This window comes from Platalea leucorodia, assembly GCF_965183815.1.
Source record: "Platalea leucorodia genome assembly, chromosome: 21".
Lineage (NCBI taxonomy): Eukaryota > Metazoa > Chordata > Aves > Pelecaniformes > Threskiornithidae > Platalea > Platalea leucorodia.
Genome location: NC_138843.1, coordinates 2,291,644 through 2,309,644, shown reverse-complemented (window position 1 = coordinate 2,309,644; position 18,001 = coordinate 2,291,644). Strand labels below are relative to the sequence as shown.

The 18,001-nt window shown below is 53.5% G+C and overlaps 3 protein-coding genes across 3 annotated transcripts in view; 1 reads left to right on the top strand and 2 right to left on the bottom strand.

Moving 5' to 3' along the window:
• Positions 1–64: 64 nt before the first annotated feature.
• COPE (COPI coat complex subunit epsilon) lies at positions 65–5,634 on the bottom strand. Its single transcript, XM_082331499.1, has 10 exons — positions 5,463–5,634; positions 5,067–5,129; positions 4,558–4,658; positions 4,196–4,348; positions 3,672–3,725; positions 3,106–3,187; positions 1,867–2,022; positions 1,526–1,594; positions 955–1,029; positions 65–417 (listed from the first exon to the last, which is right to left on the bottom strand). The coding sequence occupies exons 1-10, from the start codon at positions 5,586–5,588 to the stop codon at positions 370–372; spliced, it is 927 nt and encodes a 308-aa protein (XP_082187625.1). The 5' UTR covers positions 5,589–5,634; the 3' UTR covers positions 65–369.
• A 131-nt stretch (positions 5,635–5,765) lies between these two features.
• Positions 5,766–13,265, top strand: DDX49 (DEAD-box helicase 49). The gene is made up of 13 exons (XM_082331429.1): positions 5,766–5,927; positions 6,012–6,135; positions 6,234–6,319; positions 6,789–6,910; positions 7,014–7,201; positions 8,286–8,426; positions 8,983–9,058; positions 9,180–9,256; positions 9,768–9,865; positions 10,201–10,275; positions 10,899–10,987; positions 11,404–11,475; positions 11,771–13,265. Exons 1-13 carry the CDS (start codon positions 5,813–5,815, stop codon positions 11,945–11,947), a joined length of 1,440 nt encoding a protein of 479 aa, XP_082187555.1. The 5' UTR covers positions 5,766–5,812; the 3' UTR covers positions 11,948–13,265.
• A 2,740-nt stretch (positions 13,266–16,005) lies between these two features.
• HOMER3 (homer scaffold protein 3) overlaps positions 16,006–18,001 on the bottom strand; it is a 28,623-nt gene continuing 26,627 nt past the window's right edge. The window contains exon 11 of the transcript XR_014230266.1: positions 16,006–17,223. The gene's annotated coding sequence lies outside the window, so the exon portion shown is untranslated. The remainder of the gene's footprint in view (positions 17,224–18,001) is intronic.

Here is an 18,001-nt window from a genome sequence, read left to right as displayed (position 1 = left end):
CAGACGACGGGGCTCAGTCCCAGAGTGGAATTACCCGAATTCCTGAAATTAAGGGGCACACAGATCCAGGAAAGGCTTTATTAGGAATGTTTAAGGTACAGTGTCACATATTCTTGATTCCCACTGTATTTTAAACAGAGTTCAGGACCCAGGTAAGCCAGAACACAGGCTTTTCAGCTACCAAATTCCAGCAGCTGTATGTTATTTACAGGTTTGGCACCGGCTTGCTGGATTGCAAGACCCTGCCGCAGCGAGTTAAGCCAGACCGACTTGCAGAGGGCACTTCTCCGTGTTACCAGAGAGGCTTTGAGCATCAACCCCGCTTCCCAAGGTACCGCAGAGCAGGTCGGCCGACTCCTTCCCCTCTCCTCATGCGCTGGGGGCATACTGCATGGCTAGCCGGTCAAAGTCATTCTCCTTCAAATCAGACACAAAAGTAAAATGAACAAACCGTGAACTTTACTGAAAATTTAATAAAACCTGCATTAGTTGAAGGGAACACTACTATCACAGCTCACTAAGGCAAAAGGAATTCTAAGAAGCAAGATCACCTGTATCAGTTCTCTCTTTTTCCCCAATTTGTTCCATTTTCCCATCGCTGTTACCTTTATCCTTCTTCCCCCCTCCCCAAATTCTCTCTTCCAGAAGGATGTTTCCTCTATTTAAGCATAATGTCCGATGGTAACAAACTTCTGACTCGGATTAAGAATCTCAGAGCTATTCCTTCAAGATGTTACCAGCTTTGGGTACCTCATTGCTTCAACACCCACCTTGCGTTCCCCAACATCTCTCACAGGGGCTACAAAATGTGCTGGCACGTGATGTGACAGAGAAAGAGCACGGACCTGCCCCCCAGAACCGCAGTCCTGTTCACTGGTGAAGAAGCCGCTCGCCCCATCAGACACTGGTATGAGGCACGAGAAGTTCAATTTCATTTTAGAAAGCAATTAGTACCTTTGCCTGATACTCCTTTATGAACGGATGATTTTTATGCGCGTCTTTCAACTGTGACAAATAGCGATTCGTAACCTGGTGGGATGAGATAGATAAACTTAAAAATTGAGATAACACGAGGAGAAGCCAAGAGTTTAAAACATCACGTTTCAATGTATTTGGTTGCAGCAAGTAACGACGATTTTTTCAGTGTCCTGAACGTTAGCAGCCCCAGCCAAACCCAGTGAGACCTTTGCACTTAAAAATTAGACCTTAAGTAGTGGGTTCAAGAAAACAATCAGTGAGCACTGAACTCAGAACTCAAGGGATTTCTTTTTCCACCCAGGCCTTCCTCTCGAGTCCATCGTTGTCTACGACAGCTGTATTTCCACACACACTTTATTGAATATTGAAGATGCAAGCCCCCCGCACCCCAGAACTATTTTATTTTGTTAGTGCCGATCCTGATGAGAACACGAGATTGCAAAACCCAAGCAAAGTTACCACGTGCGCTAGGAACAGACAGCCTGCCCTCAGCAGCGGGAACGGGCTGATCGCATCTGCTCGCCGAGTACGATACACCAAGCCTCACCTCGGGTGCTTTGCCCAAGTGCTGTGACAGGACCACCAAGTTGATCAGGGTCTCGGGATGGCCGCTGTCCTGAAAACAAGAAGAATCACCCGATCTATCTGACTTACCTCTACCGCGACTACGTAACAACCAGCACAGTCCTGCAAGAACAAGTTCTGCCAAACCCATAGCTCGCTTTACTGGAAAAGGCAAAGTAGAAGAGAAGGTAGGTATTAACAGCGACCACCCCTCGCGATATAGATCGATATACTGGTATTTTCAGGAAGTTTAACAGTGAAAGTCCTCGCTGTTTTACTCTGTATCCCCATGAGAGCAAGTCTGCCTGGCAAAACCAGAAGTACCTTGTCCAGTGCCTCCTGAAGTACTCCCTCTGCGTCGTCCCACTTGCCCTGAGCCATATAGCAGGCTGCTTGTCCGTTAAGTAGGAGGAGGGTGGAGGAGCACTTGTCTGCCATCTCTTGGAAGATGTAATAGGCATCTTGTAACTTCTCACCGCCCTGCAAAGGGAGGAGACAAACACCCTCAGTTTCATGCCGCGTCGCTAAGAAGCCTGTACGTTCTTGCCACGGTTGAAGGACCAGGCACAAAGTTCATTTCTAGGGTTATAAAGCACAGGTATAAAATGTCTAAGAACCAACGCTGCCAGCTGTTGGCGTTCACGTGATCTCCTGTACCACAACAGATCGCTGTCAGACCGTAGATGAAAGAAATGCAAAAATATTAAGAATGACTTAAATGATCAAAAGATCCAGGTTTCCATTAAAAAAAAGAAAAAAAAAAAGCCACTTCAGAAGAACCACTTCAGATGTTTGACGTAATTATCGATTACGAAACAAGGATTATGAAATGATATTTTTATAATTAGACGCAGGTATGGACGCCTTGCTTTTCAAAAAATTCCAGCTTCAGAAAGGTTCCACATGGAGCAGCTCCCACCAATTAGAGGTGGGATCCCTTGTGGAAACTAAGATCTTAAGGAAAACCTAGCCACAGGCTATTGTAAGGCAGGGGCTACGTATGAGAGATTTCATGACAAAACCAAGTGAACGCTAAAAAAAGAAGTTTTAATAGTAGAACCGGTTATTGCATGCATAACCTTGGACTTCACCGAATTTTAGGAGACTACTTATCTCCAATCACCTGATTATCTGGACTACCAAACCTGGTACGCTTTTGTCTGATTCACAAACATGCTTAAAACCGGTCTGCTCTAAGCAGAGAATTACTTTTTTTTCTTGGAGTTTAATTGCAAGGTCTGGCTGCTAGTAACACTGCAGCTTTCCATTTTATACTATAATATTTTGTGAATTACTTAAGCGTGGTTTAGCTCTTCCCTGTGTGAGCTGAAGGCTAAGGAGCACAGATGAAAGGCCGACAATCAAAACAGCCAGTTAGTTCGTGAAGCCGGCTACCAATATTTTCTGTGTACTTGAAGGAAGGGGGGGAAAAAAAACCCCAAACCCAACAAAAAACCCGCATGCTTTTCTGAAAGCATGATGTGAAAAGAGCAATCGGGAGCAAGATACGGAGTGGTGTTTCTCGGATGTTGCAGGCTAGGGACCCCCACTGACGCCACTCACTATGGCCAGGTTCACCCAGGCAGTTGCCAGCTGAGTAAGAGTCGCATCCTCGTCTTGCTCCTGCATCTTCTTGAGTTCCTTGCTGCAGGAGCAAAAGTGGGAATCAGGTAAGAGAAAGACAAGGCATCTTCTGCGCTTCTTTAAGACAGAAACAAAAGGTTGTCGTTTCCTCTCTCGGTTCTTCCACAGCTGTAGCACAACAGCCACAGCAAGCTGCTAACGTGGCACAAACACCTCTTAGTATTTTCTGAAACAATGTGTGAAAGACCTCCCTGCTTCACTTCCCCACGGGACGTTAGAAACCCAGGACTAGAGATTCAAACCGCATTCTGCTGAAGGTAAGATTAAACCTGGAAGTTCACCTCTTCCTTTAGCTGTATCCAGCTCTATTATCGCCACAACTTTTGCAACTTGAAGAATAAAAACCTTTTGCAGCGCACCCATGCCTACACACGAGTTCTTCTGTCTGCTGCAGGTGTTAAAATGCTGCACCTCGGGGCAGGCTGGTGATGAAAATTCTCTTATCCCACCCCACAAGAGCAAGAAGCAAAGGGACGCAACCTTACCGAGCCAGATCAAGCCTGTCGAGCTTCAGAAGAATCTGGATCATCATGGCCATGCTGCAACGAGCAAGAGCAGAGTGATTTTCCCAGCTGCAGGCTTTACGGCTGCAGCTTTGCCGGGGAGCCTGCTGCTTGGCAGAGACGTGCGGCCAGCGCCCGGGGACCAGCCTCCCTGCCGCGGGGAGCCAGCGGCACAGGCGGTTCTGGGAGCTGGACCCGGAGCGGGGAAGCTGCTCCTAGCTCCCAAGTGCTCCCTCGCTGCATTGACATAATGCTCATTTCAGCAATTCCGAACAGACACGAATCAATAAATCAGGTTCTTAAGTTTCACAAGGGAGCAATAGACTTGATGTCGTAGGGCGAGCACCAAATCACTTACTGCTTAGAAGGCAAACCTCGAAGCAGTTTCTCCATGGTTTCAAAGCTGTTTAGAGATAAGCCAGGCCATCTCCACGGCACCTCTCCCCAGACAGGAGGAAGGCTTCGCTAGCGCACACCTCCGCGATGCCAGGGTGAGGCACGCTTACCATTCCAAGCTCTCCCCTTGATGCAGAGTACGCAGAGCCGCATCAGGATTTTTGTCATGGAAATAGATGGAAGCAGCCATCAGCAAGAAAGTAGTATTGGCTATATCAACACTTTTTGCCATTTTCTTGTCCAAATCGGCAACAATTGCATCCCTATGAAGAGCAAGGGTGAGAATTGGGGAATGTTTCGTTACTAAGCAAGACAAAAAGATCCTGCCCCCCCACACCATTCTGCCTTTTTGAGATTCACTGCAAAACCACAGAAAATCACAATAAAGACCACACTCCCACAAGAAAGCTTCTACATGGAAACAGGTTCCCTGTTAGACAGGGCTTGACTTCCAGCTTACTATCAGACTTACCTTTGATGCTCATTTGAAAGATATTCGGCAAACATCCTCACCGCCTGCAGCTCAGGACTAGCGCTGGCTTTAATTTCATCCAGGACAACACCGTATTTTCTCTATTGAAGGCAAAGAAAAAGAATCTATAATTTACTCATTTTTAAGAATGTAAGAAATAATTGTTTGCTTTCTAACACCTTTTTTACAACAACAACCACCAGTAACGGCAAATTTCTACTTCAGGTCTCCCATCGTACTCCACAAGCACAGCCGAACTTCACAACTGAGGGCTGCGGCCATGCGTCATTTTAAAGATAAAAAAGTACCTCTCCAAGAGGTCTCATCAGCTCATCCCGACCCCGCCGACAACACACGGCGTTCACAATCGCGTCACTTCTGGGGGACGCGCTGCGCCCCAGCGCTGCAGGAGGGATTATCGCCAAACTGCGCGAGGCCGTACGCCACTGGCAGCCTCCCCGAGCCCCGCGCAGGTTATGCTGCTGCGAACACAACGCTTGCGACCTCACCTGGGCGATGTAGGCTCGGAATAGGAAAACGTCCCGCTCCACTTCCTTCTCTGGAGTAGACAGCTGAAGGGGGGACGGGAAACAAGAACCTCTCTCAGCAACCCGCACAGCCGTAACCCGGCCCCGCAACGGCCCAGCCCCGCACACGAGAGTCCCCCAGAGAAACGACCCCCCCCACACGCATTCCCGGGGCCCCCGGGAGCCCCCTTCCTCCCCGGCGTCCCCCTGCTAGAGCAGGGAGGTGGGGAGCACCGAAAACAGCCTGGGACGAGGCGGGCAGGGACGAAGGGCAGCCCCAGGCTCGCCCCTTTAGGCGCCGGGGCGGCCGAGGGGAGCGGGTCCCGAGGAGAGGCACCGGCCCGCGGCCCAAAGGACGGACAGCCCGCCCGCCCCTACCTTGACCCGCTGCGCCTCGTTGATGGCGGCCTGGTAGGCCCCGATGTAGAAGCTGTTCTTCACGTCGAAGAGCTCGTCGGCGTCGCCGCCCTGAGCAGCGGAGCCCGCACCCGCCCCGGACGCCATTTCCCCGCCTCAGACACGTCTCCGGAAGCAGCTGAGCCCCGGCGGCTGCCGGGAGCCGCGGTCTCCATGGAGACCTCCGGCGCCAGCCAATGGGCACGCAAAGATTTGGAAACGTCACCAAAGCGCCGGAAGCGGCTGCCGAGCGAGGCAGGCTGGGAGCGAAGCAGCCAATGAGGGGGACGGGCGCGCCCGGTGACGCGCTCCCGGTGGCGCCGTGTGCGGCCATGGCGGAGTTCCGGGCGCTGGGGCTGGCGCCGTGGCTGGCGGAGCAGGCGCGGCAGGTGGGGCTGACCCGGCCCACGCCCGTGCAGGCCGCCTGCATCCCCGCCGTGCTGCAGGGTGAGTGCGGCCGCCGGCCGTCCCGCGCCCCGCCCCGCCGTTAACGGCCGCTCACGGTTCCCCCTCCTTCCGCCTCCCTCGCAGGTCGCGACTGCATGGGCTGCGCCAAGACGGGCAGCGGGAAGACGGCGGCCTTCGTGCTGCCCGTGCTGCAGGTGCTCTCCGAGGACCCCTACGGCATCTTCTGCCTGGTGCTGACGCCCACCAGGTACGGAGCGGCCCCGGGAGGGCCCGGGCCGGGCGAGCCGGTCTCGGCGGGCTCCGCCGTGGCGGCCGGCCCCGCTTCAGCTCTCTCCTCCCTGGCAGGGAGCTGGCGTACCAGATCGCCGAGCAGTTCCGTGTCCTGGGGAAGCCCCTCGGCCTGAAGGACTGCGTGGTGGTGGGCGGCCTGGGTGAGTGCCGCTGCACGGGGCTCGGAGCCCGCGCCCTTCCCCTGCGGCCCCGGGGCTCGGAGCCCGCGCCCTTCCCCTGCGGCCCCCGGGGGTGGGAGCCCGCGCCCTTCCCCTGCGGCCCCCGGGGGTGGGAGCCCGCGCCCTTCCCCTGCGGCCCCCGGGGGTGGGAGCCCGCGCCCTTCCCCTGCGGCCCCCGGGGGTGGGAGCCCGCGCCCTTCCCCTGCGGCCCCCGGGGCTCGGAGCCCGCGCCCTTCCCCTGCGGCCCCGCTATGGCTGGGTTGGGAACGAGCAGGGCGCATGGGGAGGCTCGCTTTCCCCACGGTGTCTTTCCTTTGTACTGGTATCCAGTGCCCAAGGTGGCGGAGACTGGTGGAAATAAGGAGAGTGATATTTTCTGCCCTCACAGACCAAACGGTTTTAGGGCCTGTGTTCAGCTGCCCGTAACTCGGCCCCGTGGTTCTTGTTGCAGACATGGTGGCGCAGGCACTGGAGCTCTCCCGTAAACCCCACGTTGTCATCGCTACGCCCGGCCGGCTGGCGGATCACCTCCGCAGTTCCAACACTTTCAGCCTTAAAAAACTGAAGTTCTTGGTAAGGCAGCTTTCCAGTTTGTGGTTTTTTTTTAATGCTTTTAAGATTTTTAGCTTTGTAGGTATGTATGCAGATGATCTCGTGTATTTTCGGCTGTGCCCAGGTTTTGGATGAAGCTGACCGGTTGTTGGAGCAGGGCTGCGCCGACTTCACGGCGGACCTGGAGGTGATTCTGGAGGCCGTTCCAGCACGCAGACAAACGCTGCTGTTCAGCGCCACGCTAACCGATACGCTGAACGAGCTGAAGAGCCTGGCCGCGAACAGACCGTTCTTCTGGGAGGCTGTGTCCGAGTAAGTTTTCATCCGCTCTGCTGAGCGATGAAGAATCCCGTTTCCTCTCCGTTATCTTGTCTCCTCGCCGTCCTTCCCCTCCCGTGTGTAGGCACACAGTCTAGTTGGAGGCCCGTGGCCAGCGGTGTTCCCCAGGGGTCTGTGCTGGGTCCGGTCTCGTTCAATTTATTCATCAGTGGATGAAGGGACAGAGCGTACCCCCAGCCAGTTTGCCAGCGATACAAAACTGGGAGGAGTGGCTGATGCGCCAGAAGGCTGCGCTGCCGTTCAGCGAGACCGGGACAGGCCGGAGAGCTGGGTGGGAGGAACCTAACGGGGTTCAAGAAAGGCGAGGGCAGGGTCCTGCACCTAGGGAGCAGTAACCCCGCGCCCCAGTACAGGTTAGGGCTGACCGGCTGGGTGGACAGCGGGTTAACTGCGAGCCGGCAGCGTGCCCTTGCGGCCAGGAAGGCCAGCGGTATCCTGGGGTGCGTTAGGAAGAGTGTGGCCAGCAGGCCGAGGGAGCCCCTCTGGAGTGCTGCGTCCAGCTCTGGGCTCCCCAGTTCAAGACAGACAAGGAACTACTGGAGAGAGGCCAGCAGGGGCTACGAGGACGATTAGGGGACTGGAGCATCTCTCTTATGAGGAAGGGCGGAGAGAGCTGCCTCTGTTTAGCCTGGAGAAGAGGAGATGGAGAGGGGATCTTATTAACATTTACAAATACCTTAAGGGCGGGTGTCAGGAGGATGGGGCCAGGCTCTTTTCAGCGGTGCCCAGCGATGGGATAAGGAGCAACGGGCACAAACTGAAACACAGGGAGTTCCAGCTGAATATACAGAAGAACTTCTTTACTTTGAGGGTGACCGAGTGCTGGAACAGGCGGCCCGGAGAGGCTGTGGAGCCTCCTTCTCTGGAGATATTCAAAACCCGCCTGGAGGCGAGGCTGTGCAGCCTGCTCTAGGTGAACCCGCTTTAGCGGGGGGGCTGGACTAGATGATCTCCAGAGGGCCCTTCCAACCCCAGCCATCCGCTGATTCGGTGATTGTGTCCCACCTTCACTCGCCAAACCGGTGCTTCTTGGTGCTTTGCCTTCCCCTCCCGACAGGGTGCGGACAGTGGATGAATTGGACCAGCGCTACTTGCTTGTACCCGAAGCACTCAAGGACGCGTACCTCGTCCATTTAATCCAGACCTTCCAGGACGAGCACAAAGACTGGTCTATTATTATCTTTACCAAAACCTGCAAGTGAGTGGCATTGTTCCTTGTGATTGCTCTTAATGCAGGGGTGCCTTTACATTTCTAGTTCAGATTCCAGATTCCCCCTGCATTCGGTGTTAGGCTGGGATAGTATTTGCTTCCTTAGTCTGTTCTGAAATTTGGTAGAGAAACCCCTTTTCCTTTGAGCAGCCTGGGGCTGAAGGGCCACCAGAAATGTAGCATGCCAGAAGGCCAAGCTGCTTTACCTCCCTGCATCTGCCTTTCCTCCTGCTGATGGATACTGGGAAGGGGATGGGGCAGATAGCACTGTCTGCTCCCCTGGGCTGTCCCCTTCCTTCGGGTGGTTCAAGGGACTGGGATTGAGCCGTGGAGCTGGTGACATTCCCTGAGAGCAAGTGGGAATCCAGTCACGCTCTCTGGGGTGAGCAGGTGGGGAGTGGGTGTCCCGCTCCCTACCGCTGTCAGAGCGCTTCCGTAACGAACTGCCCTGTGGTAATTGTAGCGTGAGGAACCCCAGCTCTGTCCTGATCCATCAGCTTTACGTTCCCCCGTTACATTTTGGTTATTTTTTTTTGCCTCCAAGGGACTGCCAGGTCCTGAACATGATGCTTAGGAAATACAACTTTCCTTCTATAGCTCTGCATTCCATGATGAAACAGGTGAGTGACGGGACACATCTGGGGGACGGATGCTTCCAGCTGCATCCCTCAGCCAGACGCCTGTCCAAGTGCTACAGCTCCGCTGGATCACGGCATCCCTCACAGACTTTTCTCTTTACAGCGGCAACGATTTGCAGCTTTAGCAAAGTTCAAGTCCAGCATCTTTAAGATTCTCATTGCCACTGATGTTGCTGCCAGGTAAGGGAAAAATGCGGTCTCTGTTGCCAAGGGTCTTAAGCCTGCTTTTTAAGCAGCAGAACCACTGTGGAGATTAGGCTGGGTTTAGCAAAGGGAGAGCTTTAAATTCCCCCGGCTTGGGTAGGACAGGGCTGTTCACTTCTGTTGTAGAACATCTCTGAGCTGTGTTTTGGAGCCCACTTGTGTGTGATGCGGCTCCGATCCTGGCTTGTTTTGCTGCAGCAGGTGCGTTTGTGTTCTAGCGGGAGAATGATTTCGATGAGGCTTAGTGCGTTCTCTGGGTCTGGGAGGGAACGGCAGGCTGCAAGGCGACGTTGCGTTTTGTGACTACTGGAGAGCTGCATGAGGAGAGAGTTTGTCCTAGAGTCAGCCCGAGCCAATAACGACTATTTCATGAGAATATGGGGCTCTTGGAGAAAGCAGAGGACAGGAACTTGAACTGCATATATTAAAGCAGTGTAAATATTAAAACAGTGTTTCTCAATCTCTGTTCTCTTTCCCTGCATCCCAGAGGTTTGGACATTCCTACAGTACAAGTTGTCATCAATCACAACACTCCTGGCCTGCCAAAAATCTACATTCACCGGGTTGGCCGGACAGCCCGTGCGGGTGAGCAGGGAAAACTGCGTGCCGTTTGCTGGCTAAAGCTGGGATCCCAGTGCTGGGGCTGAGCCCTGAATGGGTGCGAGGAGGCTTCACAGCAGCTGCAGTGCAGTGCAGGCTGGGCATCCTGCCTTAAGATTGCAGTGGTGGCTGACCCTGACTTGTGTCTGATCTGCACTAATAGTTACGTGAATTTTCAGAGCAACTAAAGACCCCTCTGAGCACCCCGTCACCATAACGTGCTAGGCCGACTCATGGGGATGGATGGAATTTGGCATGGGTTAGGCTTCATCTCCCTCTGCTTGTCAAGATCCATATATCACTGTGTTTTCATCATCCAGGTCGGAAAGGAATAGCTATTACGCTGGTGACGCAGTACGACATCCATCTCGTACATGCTATTGAGGAGGAAATCAGTGAGTAGAGCACCAGTAATGCTGCTAAAACGTGGGATCGTGTATGTTCCTTTGTGCTTGTGGTACTTGCAGCACCGATTTCATCAGTGCAGAATGTATGACCCAGAACATCAGCATAAAAATGGCTTCTCGTCCCTGTGTGGCTAAGGCTTGGGAAAGAGCAGGAGCACTTGAATCTCCATCAGCTCTGATTCTGCTCTTTTGAGTGTGCCAGGCATGAACGTGTTTGTCTTCCTGCTGTTTCTAGTGGAGGAGAACCAGTGCGTTGAACTTTCGCTCTATTACCTTTTTATGAAAGCAGCCAGCTTCTTCCTTACTTCCTTGCTAGTGCATATGCTGAGGTGGACAAAAAGAACAGGTTGCTTTGCATAGGTTCAGACTTAATCTTTTTTTTTTTTTAGGAAGTAAACCTAATAAATGCAACAGCTTGTGCTATGGGGAACTGTAGGCAGAGGGGAGGATTTAATCCTTTGCTGCAGGCCTGAAGAGGTCAGAGTGATCATAGCATATGCTGACAATTGCACTGATCACCAGTGGAACTATAGTGGGTTTTTTACTAGTTGAGAATCTGCCCCTGGATTTTGTGACCAACCGTGGTCTGTAAATGTCTCGCCCTGATTTAGAACTGAAGCTGCAGGAGTTCTCTGTGGAGGAGCGGTTTGTGCTTGACATCCTCACCCAAGTGAACGTCACCAGGAGGGAATGTGAAATAGTAAGTGTGCAAACCTGAAGCCCCTTTGTTCCGAGGACTGGAGATCTTGGGCAGCTGGGTGTAACCGGGAGATTTGTTGCAGTCTAACGTGCGGCTCTGGATACGCAGCTTTGCTCTTGAGCACGTAAATAAGAACTTTTGTTCCTTTTTCTAGCGGAAGCACATAGACTTGTGTGTGGGGAGGGTCGTTTTAGTTATCTTCCCTAGGGTTTCTCTATTATTGCACATTTTTGCAGCCTGTTTTGTGCTGCCGAGTGTTGAGGCTGGAGGCTGGTACTCTGGGGGGAAGGTCTGCAGGCTACCAAACGTGTGCGCGCTGGTGAGGTTCTGCTGACCCTTCAGAGCTGCACTGCTTTTCTCCATGTCGGACTTAGTGCTTGGTTACTGATTGCCCTGCTGGATTTTTGCTTTGACAGACACTGGAGGGAATGGATTTTGATGAGAAGAAAGAAATAAATAAGCGGAAACAAATGATCCTCGAAGGGAAGGTGAGAGTTGCTGCTATATAAACTACTTTGATCAGTAGCTGGTATAATGCCATCGGTGTGGAAAAGCAACGACAGTTCCTCCCTCACTGCTGTGGGGTGTCCGCTTCACTCCCCTTCAGGGTGGTGAAGTTTTATCTTAAAGGGTGACTGATATTAAAAAATGCGTTGGGGTCGTGTCTGACTTCTGCAGCCTACTCAGTCACGGGCTAGAAGGCAGCGTGGGCACCTAGGAAAGGCAAAGGGGCTAGCGCTGTCCCTGGGAGTGTCACTAGTGTGCTGGCATTTGGCATTGCAGGATCCAGATCTGGAGGCAAAAAGGAAGGCAGAGCTAGCCAAGATCAAGAAGAAAAACAAGCAATGCCGTGAGAAGGTCCAGCAGACGCTGCAGAAGAAAAAGCAACTGCAGCTGAAGAGGAAACTGCAGAAGAAGATGGAGCGGCGGAACAAACTGCACGCTGCGCAAGAGAAGTAACATCCTCTGGCCTGACTCGCTTGGCGCGGCCTGCCCTGACGTTGCTGCTGCTTTGGGAATACTGGGATCTAACACGGTTTAATGTGGACACTTCTGACCTGAAATCAGTGTTGGAGAGTACGGGGGAGGTGGGCGAGGGGAGAAGGGACGCTTTGACAAACCACCTCCGTTATTTTTCCTTCCTGCGCAATGCTGCTGGCTTGGGCCGTTCCTGGCAGGCTGGATCGGTCTCCTGGAAGAGTGTCTTTCAAGAGCATGTTTCCTTCCTCCAGCAAAGGAGAGGCCAGACCTGAATTCTTGGTGACGTGAAGGGAAATAAAGATCCTCTCTCTCTTCCCCCTTCATTCAGTCGTTGCTCTTTCCCTTCAAGGGCTGGCGATTGCCACTCACGCTTGTTTATATCAACAGATTCTCCCCTGAGCCAGAGTCTAAAAATACTGTGACAAAATGAGCTCAGCCCCTATCTGTGCCATAGCCCAGAGTTTTCCAAGAGGAAAATTCCTGGAGCACGTGGGGAGGTTGTATTGTGTGGCTGGTCCTGGGCTCTTCTTGGGGTAATTCTGCTTCATACATCTCAGTGATGCTCCTGCCTGCGATGGGCTGCCCTGGCTCAGACTCCAGCCCTGGGCTGCTCTCCGCAGGGGTAGCAGAGTCGTGGTTTGGAGACCGGGGCTGCTGGGGACTCTTCTCCCAGAGGATCAGTCACTTCAAAGGCCGTTTCTGGCACAGAAGAAGAACCCCAGGAGCAGGATTGCCTTGTTTCTTCTGCCATCCAAGACTCACCAGCGTGGTTTATAGTTGGGTCTGCTCTGTAGGGTTCTGGGCCTCCCTGGGTAGATTTGCATCCTTTGGTTAGGCTGGAGGGGGCTGAGCTCTCCTAAGAAACAGCTGTGTTTCCCTATGGAGAACAGAACTTAAAATCCCAGAGCAGCTGAGGCCAGAGTTTGGCCAGCTCTGTTCTGATGTCAGGTTTGATCCTCAGTGCCTTCTTGCATGTTCAGAGCTTTCTATGACTTGAGAGTGAAGATCTGTTATTTCTGTCCTCTGGCTTACAAAAATAGTTTCTATGGTCAGTGCCCAAATAAATATTTATTGCAACAAGTGACTGGATGTTTGACCTTCAGCACACAGGGGAGTTGTGGGATCTTAGGGGTGGGGAGCAGCACTCGTGTGGGCAAAGAGCTTGGAGATAAAATCGGTTTTATTTCAAGAGATGAGTTGGATAAGGATTGAGCTGCTTGTGGGCGTTACATCCCTCAGTCCCTTCACGCAACCTCAGCCGAGCTCCACTCCTGGGAGCACGCGGTCTGTGCGGTGGCCTGTGCGCGGTGAGGTCTGGCAGAGGAAAGGTGGTGTTCCCTTGGCTCCGCACACCAGGAGCTCCCGGTGCCGTCACGCCGTGCAGGAGCGCGGCGCCGACAGGGGCTTGGGAGGTGCGGGTCCGTCTGCTGCCCGGTGGCAGGCGAGATGGGTGTGCTACCTCCTGCGTTTCAGAGATGCCTGAACGCCTTCCTCCTCCCTTCGTCCTCCTGGGTGCCCTCCAGGAAGGAAAAAAGCACTCAACAGCCTGCCTTGTAGCACAGCTCGCTGTCACCGGTGGCAGCTGCTGCAGCAGCAGCGAATAGGTTTGTATCAGACTGATGCTTTCTGAATACTAAAGCTTTTACAGCCTCGTGCATGCTAATTTGTGGAGCGAGCCCGTTAGCTGCAGATTAAAAGACATCCTCTCTGGGACAGGCTGCTCCTGCCTGCCTGGGGAGGGTGCCGATACGGCCTTTGAGCGTCAGTTGATCCCCTCCCTCTCGCAGACACTTCTTAACCCGCCGTCTGAAGTCTCTTTGCTTCAGCCTGGTGGGGGTTTCTCGGTTCGTCTCCTTCCAGCACAATGTGACACGTGGGGTTTGATCAAGGCTCTTGTCTTGAAGCTTTATTCAAAATTCCTTTTAGTACATCCCTTGTCTTTCTTGAGCAGCCTTCTCTGTGAGGGTAGGACACGTGCTGGAAATAAGAGCTCTGTAGTGCTGACGAGATGTTCTTGCTTCAGATAATCAGTTTTGGGAGTGGCCGAGTAGAAAAAGAGGTTGCTCTGCTAGTTGGGATGTAGAAAGATGCCTTAAATTCCCAGATGAGGAATTTACATCTTGCCCAGGGCCAAAGGACAAATGTCACCCAAGGTGACATTGCTGTACGCGCTGTCAGTACTGCCCCCCAAGTGGGATATTCCATTCTGGGGTTTCTGAGCACTGTCATAAACTGGTGGGACCCCCTAGGAATAGAAGGACTGCCTTCTCATCACAGCCTAGCTTGCATCTTGGCTGCACCACCACCCTCCCCTGCGTGCGGCTCTGCCTGCCGGACCCCAGACACCCTCCCTGTCTGTGCTGTGGAGAACTGGCCCGAGCATGGCTGCCTTCTGCGCCCCGCCGTGCCCGAGCGCGCCCGCCGCCTCCCGCCGTGTGCCCTCCGCAGCCCTGCTCTCTCCCCTGCTGCAGCCCAGGCTCCCCAGCTCCGGGGGGTTTCCCTGGCTGGGTTGCCATGGAAACTCTTCTTAATTCAGCATCTCCGATCGGTGCCTCTTCGCTCACCCAGACCGTGTGCGCGGCTGCCGAGCACCGCGCTGGCAGGGGGGCTGCGCCGGGTGTGCAGGAGGGGACAGTCCTGCACCCGTGCCAGCCCTCCTCATCCTCCCGTCTCCTCCGGGTGTGAAACCACCGTCCGGCCCTGCTGCTCCGAGGGGCTCGGCACGCACGTGCTCCTCTGCCTCCCGCCTCGCGGGGCAACTCTGTCTGGCCTTTACGCCGATGGGTCTGTAGGCACGTGCCAAAACCGGCTGCTCTGTGTGTGTTTAAGGAAATATTTGTCTCTTCCTGGAGCGTTTCACCCCATCTCTGCCCCTCTTATGGAGGAACAGCCATCTCCGAGGAGTGCTTCCCAGAAGTTTTGCAGGGAGAAGGGAGAGGCTGGGATATAGGTGAGATATACAGTATTTGATCAGTCCCCCACACTGGCACTTCTGCTGAACAAGGAGACGTGGAAGCGGGGGCAGGTTTGGTAACACGGCAGTCACCTTCTGGGGCTGGCACCTCCTTCACGTAGGGGTGCTGTACCAGGAAAGCTCTGGGTCTCTACAGTGAAGAAAAGGCGGCTGCAATGAAATAGTCTGGGGTAACCTTTGGGCCGGGCTTTTGATTTCTCTCTGCTCAGACAGCAGTGCTGCATTGGAGCTCGTGTTCCAGCGCTGCGGCTGCCGGCTGCAGGTGCAGCCATTTCCAGCTCTCCCCTCGCAGGGGCTGCGCTTGGTGCACCCACGCCATCTCCGTGTGCGTTTAACACGGCTGTACCTCCACGGGGGTTCTTCACGCTGCCCGAAACCTCACCGCTCCAGCCTGCACCGTTACCTTTGGATGCTCTTTGCAAACACAAACTCAGCTGTTTTGAAAGCCTTAAAAAGCTGCTTAACAAGCTTTTCTACCAGGAATGGCCTTTTCCCCTCCAAGCCCTTCTCCCGGGGCGGCTTGCGTGCGGCCCTGGGGGGCCCACCGCCAGGTTAGCCGGTAGATGGCAGCTGGCGTGCTCCGGACGCCCTCGCTGCTGGCTCCAGTCCTTGTTCAGAGGGAAATACAGCACAGGGCTTCTTGGCTGGGCAGCCGGATAGTAAAGATTCGGCTTGAGAAAGCGGGGAGACAGTGGTCCCAGCGGGGTGCTGCGCTGGCAGGATCCTCCCGGGTCCGTGCTTCAAGCCTCAGGATTTTCCCTTCGCTTGCAGGCCAGGACTGATCCTGAACCCTGCAATGCTCCATCGTAGTTATGGCTGCTTCTCCGTTTCAGGGCTCTCCTTCCAACTCCTTGCAGTTTCTTCGCTGAACCTTCACCTTCCCTGCTGCACCTTAAAGCTCTTCCCTGCCAGTTTTTGCTGATTAAACGCCTTGTCCGTGGCACAGCCTCATTTGGGGCTTGACTGCAGCTGCCCAGACATGTGTCTTCACTCTGGATATGACATGCTTCACACTGTAACTCCCCTAGTTCCTCCTCCTGCATCAGGGCTCCAAGAAAAGAGACAGGGAAGGAATACCTGGAATTTTTTTGCTTCTGTGCTAAGAAAACCTCCCTGCTGGCTCTGTTTAATTCATACCCGTCTCTCACTCCCTGCAGCAGCTCCGTCTCCTGGGAATGCATCCCTGCATGACTTGCTTTGGACTCCTGTCACCTCTGGGAGGGCGAGCAGTTGTCACGGAGCAGAAGACTCTGCTCTGGCCTTGCAAAGCGAAGCTGTGAGCACAGCGCTAGCCCGTTGCAGTGCCTCATCCCCGTCCCTTCATCTCTGCTCAGTGCTTCCCGGTATCATTCTTGAATTCCCAAGCCCAAACATGACAAGCTGTGCTGCTCCCAGGTTGGGATGACAGGAGGGGTGGCACTCATGCCTCCAACCTCTAGGCTCAGACACTGTTTTCATCTACCCATAACAAGGTCTGGACATTAATATCTCCAGCCAGCAAGGCTAGAGTGAAATGTTTTCTGTCTGTTGCCTGCTGGGATTTGAAACCCTGTTAGCCCGGCATTGGTGGTAACAGAAGGCAGAGACTATATACAGCATCCTCTCTCGCTTGTTCTTCTACCAGCCCTTGGGAAATATAAGCTAGCAGCAGGGCGAGGAGCTAGCGCCGAGGCAGAGAGGCTGCCCTGTTCTCTCCGGAGCACACAGTGTCACGCATGTGCAGACTGCAGGACGGGGTATGCGAGAAAGGGGTGACAATTCACATTTCTGGCAGCCTATGCAAGTCCCAGTGAAGTACAAAGGGGACGCAGGCCCCCAAACAGCCGGTGCTGCCGACCGCAGGGCCCTTCCCTGCGTGCCACGGGGACAGAGGCGATACCGGCCCCCTGCCCCTTTCCACCTGGCAACTCCCTGCGGCTGCAGCTGACGGCGGCACCCGAGGAAATGGAATTCGGTACCTTTGATTCTCGCTTCGCAGGCTTGCGCCCAGCAGAGCCCGGGGAGCCGGGTGGATGCAAGCGTTGCTGCAGCCGTGAGCTGACGGGAGCGTGCGAGTGCTGCTCCCTTAGATTACCTGTTGCTGGAGCTGCCATGTCTCTTGTGTCTGAAGTGTTGCTTGCTCTTACCACAAGTGTCTCGTTTCCAGCATTATTCCAGCTGCTGCTTTTTTGGTAGGGTGGAGGGAAGCTGACGGAGGAGGTAGGACCTTGTGCAGAGATGATTAGTGCTGTAGCTCATGTTCTTTTCCCTCGGAGCAGAAACTGCCTTTACACACCACAATCTAATAACGATAATAATTATAAATTACTCTGGGAAAGGGGACTGTGAACCTCACTGGATTTTTGGGGCTTTATTATGTGTTCGTGGACATTTTCCAAAACACACATTTAATTGCCTTCCCTGGTGCACACAGAAATTGTCTTCCAGTGTGTGCATGGGGGGGTTACACTCTCAGAGTCCGCTTGCCTGTGCTGTCAAGTGTAAACAGACCATTTCTGAACTAAAAATAACCTGTCCTCTGAGTAACAGAGCAGCTGATCTCTGCAGCCCAGATGCAGGAGCTCAAAAGGATTAGGTCACCTATTTTTCATTAATGGTGCTATTTAACTACAAATTCCCCCAAGTTTGATCCTTTGGAGATTTAAAATGAAGTGCCTAGTTGCTTTCCCTCCATCAAGAACTTGCTTCCGTGTGTTCTCACAAAAATACAGATATCAAAGACAACCTGTTAAGGAACTTTGATGTGAGGCTGCCTAACAACACAACGCGCATTACCAGGGGGCTCTGCAGCAGCTTTTTTGGAAAAGAAAGATTTTTACCTCTTGTTTAAAATCACTCAACAGACTTAGGGTATTAACCAGTCTGGCCTGTGCTAACCTTTTCTTCTCTTGGCTCTCCAGGCACCTTGTAGATGCTAGGAATTTAAGTCTAACCGTCCTTCAGGGAGGGTAATTATCTACTTTGTGGAGGAGGAGAAATCAAAGCGCGGAGAGGCGAGGGAGTTTTTGCAGAGCGAGCGGGTGGTGGTCTGCCTCTCTGACTGCCGGGTCAGCTCTAGG

Bases quoted from the DNA above. Each gene is read 5' to 3' on its own strand.
- COPE (XM_082331499.1), bottom strand. From the start codon at position 5,588: ATGGCGTCCGGGGCGGGTGCGGGCTCCGCTGCTCAGGGCGGCGACGCC. The intron at 4,659-5,066 runs GTGAGGTCGCAA...TGCCTTCAATAG, and splicing joins TCCGAGCCTACATCGCCCAG to AGAAAATACGGTGTTGTCCT. The intron at 3,188-3,671 runs GTAAGGTTGCGT...TTGCTCCTGCAG, and splicing joins GACAGGCTTGATCTGGCTCG to CAAGGAACTCAAGAAGATGC.
- DDX49 (XM_082331429.1), top strand. From the start codon at position 5,813: ATGGCGGAGTTCCGGGCGCTGGGGCTGGCGCCGTGGCTGGCGGAGCAG. The intron at 5,928-6,011 runs GTGAGTGCGGCC...CCTCCCTCGCAG, and splicing joins CATCCCCGCCGTGCTGCAGG to GTCGCGACTGCATGGGCTGC. The intron at 11,476-11,770 runs GTGAGAGTTGCT...TTGGCATTGCAG, and splicing joins AAATGATCCTCGAAGGGAAG to GATCCAGATCTGGAGGCAAA.